The sequence below is a fragment of the Sander lucioperca genome, chromosome 14 (assembly GCF_008315115.2).
Source record: "Sander lucioperca isolate FBNREF2018 chromosome 14, SLUC_FBN_1.2, whole genome shotgun sequence".
NCBI classification, from domain to species: domain Eukaryota; kingdom Metazoa; phylum Chordata; class Actinopteri; order Perciformes; family Percidae; genus Sander; species Sander lucioperca.
The window spans coordinates 471,270-487,198 of NC_050186.1; the positions used below are offsets into that span (position 1 = coordinate 471,270).

The 15,929-nt window shown below is 42.2% G+C and overlaps 1 protein-coding gene across 1 annotated transcript in view; it reads left to right on the top strand.

The window, feature by feature from the left end:
* scai (suppressor of cancer cell invasion) overlaps nt 1-15,929 on the top strand; it is a 115,743-nt gene that overhangs the window by 80,627 nt on the left and 19,187 nt on the right. Inside the window, exons 9-13 of the mRNA XM_031287261.2 lie at nt 1,495-1,593; nt 1,734-1,835; nt 2,267-2,345; nt 13,515-13,614; nt 14,913-14,994. Of these exons, the coding sequence (XP_031143121.1) occupies nt 1,495-1,593; nt 1,734-1,835; nt 2,267-2,345; nt 13,515-13,614; nt 14,913-14,994 (462 nt within the window). The remainder of the gene's footprint in view (nt 1-1,494; nt 1,594-1,733; nt 1,836-2,266; nt 2,346-13,514; nt 13,615-14,912; nt 14,995-15,929) is intronic.

The following is a 15,929-nucleotide window of genomic DNA, read 5'->3' on the forward strand; positions in this document are numbered from 1 at the left end:
GGAGTGGGACCAGACAACTTGCAGACAGCAGATTCAAACGAGCTGGAGACAGGCACAGACACCGGCGAAACTTTCCATAGATAGGTAGATTATCGTGAGTCCTCCTCCCCGGCCGGAGCCACGGGGTTGACAGATGTAAACAAACCCACTAGGAGTGGATTCATTCAGCTGAGAAAAGTTGTTAGGCTGTTGCCATGTCTCGGTTAAACAAAGAAAGTCTAGCTTACGATCGGAGATGAAGTCCTGGATGAGATGTCCCTTGCCTGTCAGTGAGCGGATGTTGAGCAGAGCGAAGTTGAGTGTGTCACAGCTGGTGGTGGTGCTAGCCGACCGAGCTAGGCGGGCTAACACGCTGTGGTCGACAGCCCAGTTGGTGGAGCGTGGAGGGCGACGAGAGTTGGACCAGATGGACTTAATTGCTGTTGAGCTGTTGTGGTGGAAATTCCGTGACAAGCCATGACCAACTTGCATCCTCCGGTCATCATGGCATCCTCCGGTCATCAGGAATCACGTCAGACTCCAACCCCGTTTAAAACAAAATACGGCGTAGAGATGACTAAATGCGTAGCTATGTATAACTATTGAACTTTGCTAATGAACTGAGTATGTCAAACAAAATGATCAATGCATTTGCGAAAAAGAGTACAATTACAGAAAGTAAACAAGCCAGACAGAGCGGTGTCCCGTTACTAGGCAACTCCTATTAATTACTATTAGTCATAATTCTGTTACCTTTACTGTTACTATAATTGCCACTGTTCATCATGCCATTCCATTATACCTACTGCTATAATTATGAGTCATATTTCCGTCTCTCACCGGCCTGTTAAAAGAAAAAATTTTCCTCTACGCAGTTGCACCAAATGCATGTTCTTGTGGGAATTGTTGGGTCTCTGTAAATTATAGAATGTGGTCTAGACCTACTCTATCTGTAAAGTGTCCTGAGATAACTTCTGTTATGATTTTACACTATAAATTAAATTTAATTGAATAGTGAATCTGACTCATACTGACTTGAACACTTGCACAAGCAAACCACACAGAAAAAATTAAGAGAGGTTTATGATAAGAATTATTGTTCTTGCAAGGGGCCCAAGATCTCAGGTCAGCTTTTCATGTGCTTCCCTACTCTATCTGACAAACAAATCTGCATGTTCACCCTGGTCCTAACAACAACACTAACATAAACACTATGGGGTAGGAAAGTGTTAATCTACAATGTTTAGTCATTGGCCTTCTACCAGAGTAGAATCTTCATTCATATCAACATTGACTAGTAATTGAAATAATGAAGAATCCTGAAGAGTTACTAATTCAAACCACACGCTGTGTGTGGTTTAAATTAGTAACTCTTTATACTTACTTAATACAAGTCTGTATGGATATTTGAAGACATTTCTGTCAGAGGTATAAACTCAATGCCTAAAATACAGATTCTCCACAAATGTCTTAATGCTAAGGTTATGTCAGTGTTGTGTTTCTTCCTTTTTTTAGGTGAAGTTCAGTGAATTAACCATCGATATGTTCCGCATGCTTCAAGCTTTGGAAAGGGAACCTGTAAACTTGACACAGACCCCAAAACAAGGAACTCTGGTGAGTGTCATACGTCTCATAAATGATACAGTCTCTCTACTGGTGTCTTACTAATTTAGGGTGACAAACATGATACGTCATACTTAAAGTAAACTGGAACTGAAATATGAACAGTAATTATATAAAATATTTTTCCACAGGAGCCCAATGAGAAGCCAGCTAAAAGAGAAAACCCTCACAAGTATTTGTTGTACAAACCAACATTCAGCCAGCTTTTTACTTTCTTGTCGGCCTCGTTTAAGGTCAGTATTAACTTTAATCCTAGCCTTTCTGGATTAAATGCTGCTTAAGTTAATTAGACATGCAATATCACCAAGATACCGTTACGTCAAATATATTGTATCTCTCATCCTCGAGGTTCACAAGTGTTGTTCTGTGACATTGTTGCTATTTAGATTTCTCACATTTCCACTGCCATATTTATGTGAACATCCAAATGTTGTTTTGGGGTTATTTTCTTGTTTTACTGAGAGAACATTGATTGTGACACAGAATCACAATCCCATTTACTGACTGGGGGAGAATTTCATAATCTCGACCCATATTAGGTTAGGTTTTCTTCTACACCCCCTACCCATTATTTTAGTTTCTGTTTTAATCTAATAGTCTAATCTAATAAAGTACATGTTGCACTTATATTAAACATAATCATATTACATGCCCTTATTTTCAGGAATTGCCTGCCAACAGCGTTCTGCTTGTCTACCTGTCAGCTACTGGAGTCTTTCCTACTGGGCATTCAGATTATGAAGGTAAAATGCTAAATATTAAACCCCACATTTCTTCCTGATATCATATGGAATTTTCTTGAAATATGGACATGCCACTAAACGTTTAAATTGTTAGAATTAAAAAAAATGATCTAATATTGTTAAATGATGAAATTGCTGAGAAAATGTATTAGAACTGCCTTACTCAAACTATGGGCCGTGGACTGGCACCGGGCCGCGTACGAATGCCGACTGGGCTGAGGGACCTCCCAAATAAATAAAATAAATATTAAGAATTATTATTGAATACATTACGGGGCATGTGTTACGATGGAGGGAATTAAAGGACCCAAATGCAGGGAGAGGCAGGCAGGCAGGAGAAGGTTTGAGCACGAGGATTTATTAATGAAAACACAACAAAAAACAAGGGAGTCCTGGGGGAAGCAGGCAAAAAAACAATTCCAAAAAGAAGACAAAAGGTATCCAAAAAACCAAGGAAGTCCAAAAAAACGGGGAAATAGAGGAAGCACAGAGACTGACCAGAACGGACAGGGGAAGACACAACAGGCACAGGCAAACACACAAACTGACATGGCATGAGCACAAACGGACACAAAACAATCTGAAAAGAGACAAGGGGAACACAAGGACTAAATACACTGGGTAACGAGGGGCAGGTGAGACAGCAGGTGAAACACATTAGGAGAGATAGAGTAATCAAAAAAGGCGGGAAAACACAGGAAGTAAAATAAGACCCGACAAGACAGAAAACTAGACTATCAAAATAAAACAGGAAACAGAACATAATACAAAACAGGGAACAGAAATATACACAACAGAATACACAGTCACAGAATACACAAAACAATATAAATTTACAAGACAGGGAACAGAATATACAAAAACAGGCAACAGAAATAGAACAAAATACAAAGCAAAAATACCGAAACCATAACAGCATGGGCTTCTGTAGGACCGCTGTACTAGAGTGTGCACGGACAGGTCCGCAGCAATGACAGGGAGGCACGCAGGTGTGTGGCTCGAATCAAACAGGTGTCTCCCTCTGTTTTGGCAACTCCTTTGGCATCGCCAGGTCATTTTTCTGGGGCAATATATATTTTTGAACTGTTTCTGTTATGAGTACTTTCACCCAGAACGCGAATATTACGCGGCGATAAAGCAACGTAATTTTTTTCTGAAACAACGTCGATTTTTTTTTTTAGCTTTCGCACCGTGAATAAAGACATCAACCAGTCACATTGTGTTGTTTGTGACGATCATAATACAACGTGTTGTGTTATTGTTGTGTGTAGGCTGTTGTCCGATTCATAGACTATAGAGACGGCAAACCTTATCGCTCTTTTCAACCTTGATAAAGGCAGTGTTTACCCAAGACAATCTTTCTGTTCTTACCTTTCACAATACAAGCCTTAGTTGTAAGCACAGGTGAGACGCACTTCCGCCATCAGTCAGAAGCCACCCTTCACAGATGTTTCGCTCCTTTAATCCCGGAACACCTCCGGGTGGTAGAGCAGTGGCAGGTAGAGTTTAGATTCTCGGCCCGAGCCCGAGCCTGACCCGAGCCCAACATGACCTCGGGTCGTTATTTTCCGCCACTATCCTCGGGCCGGGCCGGGCCCTTGATCAAGCAGTTTTTTTTTTTTTTTTTAATCCATTACCTATTTAGCCTAATTGGGTGGGGAGAAAGCTATGCCATGAACAGAAATATTATAAATATGTATATATAAGCTATATAAAAGTAACAAATGTGTACAAAATTTAGGCTGCAGTTACAAAATGCAGCACTTCATGCTGCATCCACAAGTGTGGAGGAAAGTCGGAGGTATGGAAGCAGTTTAAACAAGTCGTGGGCAGTGACAACAATATGTTGTTCATCATTGTTTCTTTTTTTTACGTTTCTTCATTCGGATCCATTTCTGATCTGTTCCATTCTGACTAAACAAACAGCGCAGTTTACAGGCTTTGTCCTTGTTGCATTATTCTAAAAAGATTTCTGCAGTTCAAACAACTCTGAATTGTAGTTGAGAACATCATTTATAACGGCCCACGTATTAAAAATGTGTCGGGTTTAAATCGGGCTCGGGCTCATAATTACAGTTAATGTGTTGGGCCGGGCCGATCTCGGACGCAACGTGCTCGGGCTCGGGTAGGTTTGGGCTTGATTTTTTTGGGCCGATCTAAGCTCTAGTGGCAGGGACGTCTCCTTGCCGCCCTCAGCAGCCAGCCCTAGGATCCGTCTCTCCCCCAAGCCTTGTCCTTTCTACGGAGCCAGAGCCAAAAGCTCCCTTGCTCTGTCTCCTCTGCCAGCTCTTTGAGGGCTCTCTCCAGTTTGGCACCTCTGATGCCAATGGTCTTGAGGAATCGCTGGATGGAGGTTCCAGTGAAGCCCCTGCAACCAACTTCCACTAGGTAGGTGTGTGCTCTCCACCCAGCTTGTGCACATGCAGCTGCCAGTTCAGCATACCTCTCCTTTTTCCTTTCAAAGGCAGCCTCCAGCCCATCCTCCCATGGCACGGTCAAGTCATGGTCAGTTCGGCCATAATGACCGTCTTTGTGGCGATGGATCAAATCACGATGTCTGGCCGGAGGGAGGTTATGGCGATCTCCTGAGGGAATTTCAACTGGTGATCCAGGTCAGCTCTAAGGGCCCACTCCCCTCCAGGTGTCAGCAAGGACCTCTCTCTTACTGTGCTACTGAGTGCCTCTCCCCCTTGTCTAGCGAACTGGATGGGCGGGTGCAATGTTGTGGTGGTTCACTTCGAGCCTGCGTGCTTCGGTGGCTTCTGCTAGCTTTCGCAGGACTCTGTCGTGACGCCACCCTAGGTCAGCGCAGTCTTGCAGCCAGAGAGGATGTGCTGGAGGCTGGGACTTTGATGGCCGCAAAGTTGGCACGGCTTCTCTGTGCGTACCAGTGGTGCAGGTTTTGGGGGCTTGGGAGAGTGTCATACGTGGCTCTGATCAAGAAACTTAGCCTTGCTTGGGGCAACTTCCATAGATCAGACCACGTGATGGACCTGTCGGTGACAGCCTCCCAGGTGGTCCACCTGCCTTGCTTTGCATTGGGTCACAGCCATGAACTTGTAGCCCTCCTCTTCCTTCCTCCTGACTTCCAAAATCATGAGCTGTTTCCTTTCCTCCCCTGAGGCTTTGGACCATGGCTTGGGTGGTGTTCGCCATCCAAAACTTGCCGTGCCATGTTGCACCACCCCTACGACCTCCTGGTGTGTCAGCCGGGTTATGGCCTGGTCTACTGCTTGCGATGCGTCCCATCTTCTTCCTGTTCGGACATGGACTTTGGCACTCTGTACCAATGGGTCAGGTGAATCTTTCAGTTCAAACCACAGTCTCACCTTCTCCAGTTTATAGCCCAAGCTGATGGTTTTCAGCAGAAGTCTCAAGGTGTTCCTTCCAAATAGAGCTGCACTTGACAGGCATCAGGGAAGGCCTAGCCACTTCCGGATGTAATTGTTTGCCTTAGCATCCATCTTCAGGACTGTTGAAGAGGGGATGTCACACAGCTTCTTTTTTTTTTTTTATAATCAATTTTTTTAATTATTTTTATATTTTTGAACATAGAACATACAGAACAAACAACTACAATCAAACAAGAACCAAAACCCTCTCCCACCCCCCACCCTCTGCGGCCTCAGGGAAAACAAAACAAACCAATATACAAGAAAACAAGGGGAGGGGAGCCAACGTTGAGCTATCATTTTCTTGTTTGCGGTTGAGCCAGTTAGCCAACTTTTCTTCTGTCTCCCAAGCAGATGTAATTTAGAGTCGTCATTAAGCAACAAAACAATCGGGTCAGTAGGAATTCGACATCCTATCACATCAGATATTATTGATGTTGTTTTATTCCAAAACTCATGCACCTGTTCACACTCCCAGACCATGTGTGGGAAAGTTCCAGTTTGTTCAGGTTGACAGAACGTGCATTAGGGAGTAGGAATGATTTTAGAGATGTACCTCTTCTGAGGAGTCCAATATGTCCTATGGCATATGTTGAAGTGGATCTTCTGGTGATTTGGGTTCTTGGAACAATGGGAAATATTGTCCCAAACTGTCTCCCAATTAAGTATGTTCCCCTCAGGGCTCAGCTCTCGCTCCCATTTCTTTACTATTGGGAGTTCTCCTACAGATACTTCTATCAGTTTAGCATACATCTTGGACACTAATCCTCTCACAGGAGAATCAACAAGCCATTTAATGATTGGGTGTGTCTCAAGACTGTTCCCCAATGGCACTCCATACCATTTTAGGGCTGATCTTAAGCGAAGATAAAGGAAGAAGGATGTCCTAGGGACCTCAAAGCTAGTTCTCATCATTGAATAGCAGGTCTAAAGTATAAGTGCCTCTGTCACTCCACTGGTTACAAGTAAAGGGTTTGTTACCAGACATTAGGTGTGCATTGTGCCATATTGGGGTATTCAAATGCCACTTATTGGTGTATCGTAGGTGCTCCTCGACCTGTTTAAAGTGGGTCAGTGTGTTGATGATAATAGGGCTATGGGCTAGCATACACTTTTTTTGGGCACACACCTGCAAAAGCAAGGTCTTGCAGTCTTAGACTTCTTTTTTTGGGCACACACCTAAATAGAGGTTTTGCTCTATTTCTCTCCATGGGACTATAGATGAGGGGTCCATCCACACTCTGAGGGCCCGTAGCTGAAAGGCTCTGTGGTACACTTTAAGGTTGGGGAGGACCAGGCCTCCCGTGTTTGTGGTACGTTGCAGGGTAGAATATTTTAGCCTAGGTTGTTTATTATTCCAAATATACTGCCGAATTACGGTATCAAGTTTCTTCCAGAAACTTATTGGTGGTGGTAAGGGGATCATTGTAATTAAGAAATTCACACGAGGAAATATGTTAATTTTAACAACAGCAATCCTGGACCGTAGTGATGCCGGCAGCGCAGACCAATTGGCTAGATGTCTTTGAACACTACTTAGTATAGTTTCATAGTTGTCCTAGACAACTCGCTGTAGCGATGCGTGAATGGTGATGCCCAAATATGTAATTTTGCTTTGGGTTGGTATTGTATCACTAATAGCTGATGTCACCTGTCCATTGTTCAACAGAAGAAGATTAGATGTATTCCAATTGATTTTATAGCCGGAGATTGTGCCAAATTCGTTAAAGATCTTAAGAATTGTTGGGACTCTCTGTCCCAAAAATTCTCAAGGTCAGAGATGTACAGCAAAATATCATCTGCAAATAACGATATTGAGTTGTTATTGGATTTAATCTGGACATTACATATTTTATTTTGTCTTATGACTTGAGCTAACTGTTCAAGAGAGATCGCAAATAGCATGGGAGAGAGCGGGCATCCCTGTCTCGAGCCCCGTGCGATGGGGAATGGCTGTGAATGCAAGCCATTGGTTGAGACTATGGCCGTGGGACTCGCATATAAAGTACGTACCATGTCAATGAATTTGGCTCCCAAACCAAGCCTCTCCATTACTTGCCACAAGTAATTCCGCTCTAGGTGGTTAAAAGCCTTTTCCGCGTCCAGTGATAAAACTGCTGCCATTGTTGGAAGGTTTTTTGGCTTCTTCTATTACATGGAATAATCTGCGTATATTATGTCTGCAGCGTGACGCTTTGGTATAAACCCTGATTGGTCGGGGTGGACTAGCTTCTCAATAAAGCGTTCCAGGTGTAGTGCCGAGACTTTGGAATAGAGCTTAATATCCATCCCAATGAGGCTGATGGGCCTGTAGTTTGAGCACTCTGTAGGATCTTTGTCCTTTTTGTGTGCAGTGTTGGTTTGTTCATGGAAGGTGCCCCTCTCTATGGCCGAGGTTAAAGTTTGTAAAATGGTAGGTCCTAGTATGTCAAAGTATTGTAGAAGAAGTTCTGATGGAATTCCGTCCAACCCCGGTGTTTTTTTCCTCCTCTGAGTCAAGAAGAGGCAGGTTTAGCTCTTTTAGGAACTTTTGGCACTGTGTCGGATCCGGATTGCAGGAGGATTCATTCAACTTTGAATAAAAGGATTGGAAACTGGCGGTGATATCTTTAGGATTTGTTGAGATACCTCTGCGGATGCTGTTGATAGCAGCTCTGGATTCGCTTTGTTTTAATTTCAGAGCAAGCAATTTGCTAACTAATTAAACTAGTAATTTTGCCTCACTCTGTGCATTATGAATTCAGCTCTCCTTCTTAGCAAATAATTTAGCTCTGCTCGATTGGTGACTAAAAGAGTATGTGTAGATTTAGAAAAACACATCTTTAGAGACTGCTCTAATGATTTACAACATTCTTCCAACTCCGCAATCCTTGCCTCTCTTTGTTTCTTCAAATTGACCGCAAAGGAAGATGTGAAATCTCTAATAAATTCTTTGGCTTGCCAAATGTACACTGGGTCCAAAACTGAGTCAGTATTGATTGATGTAAACTCTGCCAGCTTGGCTCTAAACTCTGTATCAAAAGCTGTGTTTTGGAGAAGGGAATTGTTAAATTGCCATCTCCTAGATCTTTCTCCTAACATATCACAACGGAATGTGGTTATCAGCGCATTGTGATCAGACAGAATTGCTGATTCTATTGCTATCATGTGGAACATTGCCTAAAGCTCACTGGAGCACAACATATAATCAATGCCGGAGTGGGTGAAGTGATGTGTGGAAAAAAAGGTGTACTGCATTCATGTCTCCCCCTATAATTAGTGAATATTCATTGATAGAGAGCAATTCATTGGTTAGGCATGGGAAGTAACTTTCATCATATGTAGCCGGTGCATATACCGAGACAAAGGCTATTTTCCTACTCCTTATCGTGGTACATGTATAAGATATCCTGCCTGAAGAGTCTTTACTGCTTTTGTTTATGGTAGGTGCAGATTTCCGCGACAGCAACACGATGGAGCCCTTGGTTTTGGTGTCGTCACTAGATGAGGCAGCAACCTTAAAGTATTTATTTTGTAGGCGATTTACATCTCTGTTATGTAAATGTGACTCTTGTATAAGTGTCATGTCTATGTTTTTCCTTCTTAAATAGTCCAGGAATTTAGCTCGTTTGATCGGCCCGTTTAGCCGCCTGATGTTAACCCTCGTGTTGACTTCGGGTAACATTGACCCGTTTAAAATTTTTATTTTATATCAGAAAATATGGGACGTAGAAATAAGCGCTGAAAATGTGTAGAAGAAAAATTTAAAAATTTAAAACGTTGGAAAAAGCAAAAACAAACTGTGAAAAAAGGCATCAAAAACGTCGGGCAAAAAAGTGCTTTTTTCAAGGTTGAAGGGAGGACAACACAAGTTAACTGAAAGGATTGAAAGCTCAGCCATCTTCAAAATTTACACGCATACGTGTCTCGAGTACCCTACCGGATTTTGCTGACAAATCTGTAGCAAAGGGTGAACCACATCAAACACAGTTTGCGCAAAACTCCAGCTCAAAACTACACCTCCTGTCTTAAGTCACAGATTAATTGAAACAGGTCTAGTGAATTCTTATCTTAAACATGAACAATATTATAAACACCTTCAGTCTGGTTAAGTGTCCCTTTAAAGCTCGGCTCCGAAACTTACATACAGTATCCTTAGGATTACCAGCCAGCATTTATCATGTATTTTCAGTCTGGTTAAGTGTCCCTTTAAAGCTTAGTTACGAAAGCTTTAAAGGTGGTATTGAAATTGACGATGGCTCAGGTGGTTTAGGGATGTAGCCAGGTGGACCAAGGGAACTTTCCCAAAGGTCGTTGCTTGTCTGGGTTTTTATATGGTCCTCCAACTCCCATTCAGTGATTCTTTTCTTTTCCTCCAGCAAACCGCGGGCATACTTGAAAGGGTCACGGAAGAAGCTCGACCTTGCTCTCTCCTTGTGGCTTCTGCGTCTCCGGATTCTCTCTGCTCTCCTTAACAGTCCAAGTTTGGCTCGGATCTGGTCCCACATGTTTTTGAGGCCCTCCTTTTCGTGGTCCTTGGATCTTTTCCATGCTTTCCGTAGGAGGCGGCGCTCTTTCACTAGCTGGTGTATTTCCCTCTCCCGTCTTCCGCTCTGCTTGGGAAGGCTCTTTCTTTGCTGCAGCTCTCCAAATATTGCTACATCTCTTCGTAGATGTCACCGAAGATGTTCAGCTTAGTGATTGTGCTGCCTTTCAGGGCGTTTTGGAGGATTGTATGCAGGCTCTCGTCGAAGCTTCCCCACTCATCCTTTTCACTGGCTTTCGGTCATTTGACCTTGGCTTTTCAGCAAGGTTCCGTGGCTGTAGCTCTTCTGGGCTCATCGCTTGCGATATCACGATGTTCAGGCTGCTGGATTTGTGGCGGATGATGCGAGAACGACGCCAGACCAGCAGGGGCTGGTCTGGCGTCGTTCTCCCAGGTGCAATGGTGGGCTCAGTAGCGCTGTGGTGCTCAACCAGGCTACTGTTCCTCCTTGTCTGATCTGCTGCTGCAATGCAAGCTTGCGCCTGGGTGTTCCTGCCACACTTTGCCTTCCCCTGGTGGATTCGCAGGCCAAGGTATGTAGTCACTTTGGTCCATCCACAGCTGCATTCTCTTAGGATCCTTTCTTTGTTTGTTGTGTCCATTCCAGTCGTTACCAGGTTGTCCGTCTTGTTTGGTCCATCTTCCATCCCGCCTCTCGATGGACCATCGGGTTGTTTTCTCTTTATTCTGCTTGTAGTTAGTTAGGGAGTCTGTGAGGCAGTTGCTTCACAAACGTGTGGACAGGGTAACTAGCCCCTCCGCCCCTCGTGCAGTCTTTCTTGGAAGCCAACTGCTCTGTTCACAGTAGTCACTGGTGGGTCAGAATGACTAGTTGTAAGCACAGGTGAGACCACCTGCAAGGCATTTCTGCTGGTGCCTTTTGGTCAGAGACATTTTGACCTAGACATATAACCTACACTCCATACTGTTTACCAGTAGGGGTGGGAAAAATAATCGATTCTTAGATGCATCGCGATTCTCTCTAGAACGATTCGATTATCGATTCTGATAAGTTAATAGTCGATTATTTATTTTATTTAAGATTTTTTTTTTTTTTATGTGTTGATTTTTATTTAAAAGTTACTGTCTCCAGACAAGTACAAATCAGAAAACAGAGTGACTGAAAGAGGATGGGATAATGGACAACAACTTAGAGTTTAGGCAGAAAAAAACACACAAAAATGGCCAAAAGGAAAAACATTTTTTTGTATATATACACACATGATCTAATAAGACATACATAAAATAATTAGGCAAAACACATATAGGCTGTTCATCTACTTTATCACATTACATCTGACCACCTCATGTTTCATGTTCTAAGAAGCCAATTATCCACCTTTAAACATGACTGAGCCTCTGACATGGAAGATTACTGTGAGAGAAGGTGACTTTCACAAGCACGTTTAAGGCTTAAGCATGGAACGACTACCAAACAAAAACCTCAGTAGACAAAACATTTCATTAAAACTTGTGTGTGACAATTATTGTATATGTCAAAATCTAAGCTTTGTCTAGCTGCTTTGTCTAGGAAGTGATTAGCAAACTCTGAGTAGCAAACTCAGATTTATATGTATATTTTTTTAAATCACGCATGGAAATGTACATTAAAAAATTGTTGCATCGATAATCGGTTTAGAATCGAATCGTTGGCCTCTTGGAATCGAATCGTGAGGTGCCAAGAGATTCCCACCCCTATTTACCAGAGGGAAATATGAGTATTTAGCTAAACGGAAACTCAATAGATAACTTATAGGAATAACTAGCTTTTCCTGCATTGGCATCCCGAACGTGGTCGGACAGCACAGGGGGATGAAACGGGCCTTCAGTCTCCGGAGCTTACCCCGTCACTCCACTCAGCAGCCGGGGAAACAAGACAGGACACCTCCGGTGGTCTTGAGTAGCTACTCAGCATGTATTTGTGCTCAAACTGCAGACTCTAGCTACTGTACATTCCCTTAATATCTTAACTGCTAAATGTTTACTCTCCTTTGCTACTGCATTTCCTGTCACTTTCTCTCTCGCTTCAGCAGTGTCCCCAGAGGGACCTCAAACTGTCCCACCGACATGGTAGATGAGCTGGCGCAAATATTCAAAACTTTTATTGAAAACTGTCGCAATGTCAAAATATTTGCAGCCGATTATTTCACCTTTTCATGTCGTTTATTCGTCACGTCCCTGGTGTGTAACCTTAATAGTAAACAGTGGAGTTATCGTTCTGCAATATTGTACAAAGTTTGTAAAAAAGACACTACAGTTCCAGACTGGATTACAAAGCTTCTGGATGGCCTAGGATCACACAGAAGACATCTTTGGAAGGCCCAGATTTTAGCATGCTAAACAATCAGAATGATGCTAGTTTGAAGTGATGTGTGGATATTGAACATTACATAACTTGATTTATAGATTCATAATTATGGATTTATTGTATAAAGGCACTGTAGTTAAAAGGCAAAATTTCTGGAAGGCCTAAAAGCACAATCTACACTATTGATCTTGAGCTATTGAATATGACATGCTCTGGGGTCTACAATGTCGACCCCAGAGGGTTCTCCCTCTCACACATCAGGCGGCAATTATAGTGTGAGCTATTTAGCTAACACACATTTAGCTAATGCACACCTCTGTCTAAATGACAAAAATACATTACTTAAGCAGATAATGTATGTTAATGTATTCCATTATAACACAAGGGGGGAGGAGGGGGGGTTGCTTAATTATCTGACAGCAATGTAAAGCAATGTAGGTGCTTACTTTGTATATCCGGAGCTTATGAGAATTACTGCTTAAAAGTAAGATATGTTGAACAAAAGTTTACAACACTTTTTATTTTAGTACACTAACAGACATTAAGAAAGCAATGGGCCTTGCCATTTGACATTGCAATTCAATCCATTTCTTGTGGACATGGTTACGTATTCCATGTCTGAATAGGGCCTCTGTCAGTCTTATTTCATTTGTCACAGCAATCTAATAAAGAACCCTAGTTTAAGTTATACTATTATTATTATTATTATTATTATTATTATTGTTAAAGCTATTGGCATATTCACAATATTCTTCACTGCAGGTGTTGCAATAAGAATATGTTCTGCCCTTTAAGTGTCTGGTGTTCTATCTGGTCCACCTACTAATGCTTTAATTTCCAGTTTTTTAAAAGCAAAAATGTAGAGTTGCACTAAAATATTTGATCTATATGTCACAATCCATGTCTTTTCAAGTTAAAGTAATTCATCTTTAACTTTCCTGTAGGACCATATGATTTTGGAGGAGTTCTAACAAATACAAATCGAGATGTGGTGAATGGCGAGACGGTGCAGAAGAGGAATCAGGCCCAGAACGAAATGCACTGGTGATTATTGATTTGTGTAATGTATTTATTATAATTTTTCAAAATGTTCATTTAACATTTTAGGAAAAGCTAACATTTTTAAATGTGTCAAAATGTGTAACAGAATAATACTTCCTGTGTACCTAACCCAAGACTAAATCAGTTTGCTTGTTGTGACTAATGACAAATAACTAGGGTTGGGTACCGAAACCCGGTTCCACTATGGATCCGGTTCCTACGCAAACGGTAGTATTCGGACCGGATTAGAACGCAAATTTCGGTTCCTCATTTCGGTTCCGACTGAAATATTTTCCCTCCTCCGCTCCGGACAGTAGCAGACTCTTTTCTTTCTTTCTCCCTTTTCTGCCGAGTGGCGCACGTGCCCGCTTGCGCCCATCCCCCGACATGCACTCTACTATCACTGCTGATAGACGGCTTTTTGTACACGCTCCGAAACAGACGTAAAAATATCACAGTTTCTCTGTAGTCTACTGTTAGCTAGCTATCGTAAATGTAGGCTACTTTTAAAATGCCATATTTTCCCTCTGGGCTCACCAAAACGGACGTAAAGGCATATTAACCATTCACTGCATGTGATCGCTAGTAAACATATTACACTTGCTCTGCTAGTCTATCGTTCAAGACAAGACCCTGTAGCCTGGTGGTGGGGGAGACGGGACAGCCTCCCCAAATTGTCTGCCCTTTCAAACTCATACCTGTGTGTACAGGCCTCTTGGACACCATCTGAGAGAGTTTTCTCCTGTGCAGGACATGCCATTAGTCAGGAGAGGTGTCTTATCTTGCCAGAGAAGGCAAATATGGTCATTTTTTTGCAAAAGAACTGCTAAAGTTTGAAACATTTATTTTGTTGTTACTTGTTAATAGTGTAACTGTTATTTGTTAAATTATAGTAGTTAAGTGTTAGGTGACTTAGGTTTACTTATTATATATTTAAGTACTTTAAAACGTTAATATATTGTTCAATTTAAATAATTTTCAATAAAAAAAAAACTCCATAAAAGAGCCTTTCTTTGATGTCATTTTTCAGTTTTTCAAGAATAGGTTTAGGAATCGGTTAGGAATCGGAATCGTTTTAAAAATACCGGTTCGGCATCGGAATCGTAAAAATTCAAACGGTACCCAACCCTACAAATAACCTCTATCTGACTCAGACGTCTGACTTCGGTCCACTCTCTGTCTTAATAATAAGTTAGAATCTCTAACCATGTGTACACAACTTTAGCAGTGCAGAATCTCACAGTGGCCTTGCTGGGATAGAAATGTAGGTTCCTGACATTTACTTGTTTTTAATGTTGCAGTCTTCATCCAGGGGACTTATTCCCTTTTACTCGGAAGCCTCTTTTTGTCATTGTGGATTCTTCTAACAGCACAGCCTATAAGGTACGTAATTAGGTTAAGTTAACTGGGGAAAAAAACCACACATCTATATTATAAGACTTAAAGGAGCGGGAGGGAGAAACGTGACACACAGGAAGTTGGTTTGAATTTGGCTGCTCACCAACATGGTCAGCAGTTGCAGCAGTGTCTGTGACACACCGCTCATGGAGGCAATTAATGTACTTTAAAACACTTAACCCCAATTATTTCCCAGCCAAATCTAAACACACATCATTCGCATATTTTTTTGATTCAGTGTGATTCACATTTCACACATTCGCGCCAACCACCTGCATCTTCTCCCTGACCACATCTATAAACCTCTTCTTTGGCCTTCCTCTTTTCCTATTGCCTGTCTGCTCTGATCTTCAGCATTCTTCTCCCGATATACCCAGCATCTCTCCTTTGCACGTTTCAACCATCTCAACCTTGCCTGTCTCACTTTGTCTCCAAACCCTTTAACCTGAACTGAACTGTAACCTGAACTGTCCTTTTTATACTCATTCCTAATCCTGTCCATCTTCATCACTACCAATGAAAAATCTTAGCATCTTCAACTCTGCCACCTCCAGCTCCGCCTCCTGTCTTTTTGTCAGTGCCACCGCCTACAAACCATACAACATAGCTGGTCTCACTACCATTCTGTAAACCTTCTCTTTTACTTTTGCTGGTACCCTTCTGTTGCAAATCACTCCTACAATCTTCTCCACCCACTCCACTCTGCCTGCACTCTCTTCTTCACCTCTCTTCTGCTCTCCCTGTTACTTTTTTTTTTTTGCTATCAACTTTTTATTAGCACCTTCGGACATACAAAACAAATTCCACAATGTGTGACAGGTAATATCAGATGGTGCACAGAACAGAGAAACACAAATTGAACAAGAACAAAAACCCTCTCCCACCCTCCGCGGTCTCGAGGAAAACAAAACAAACAAACA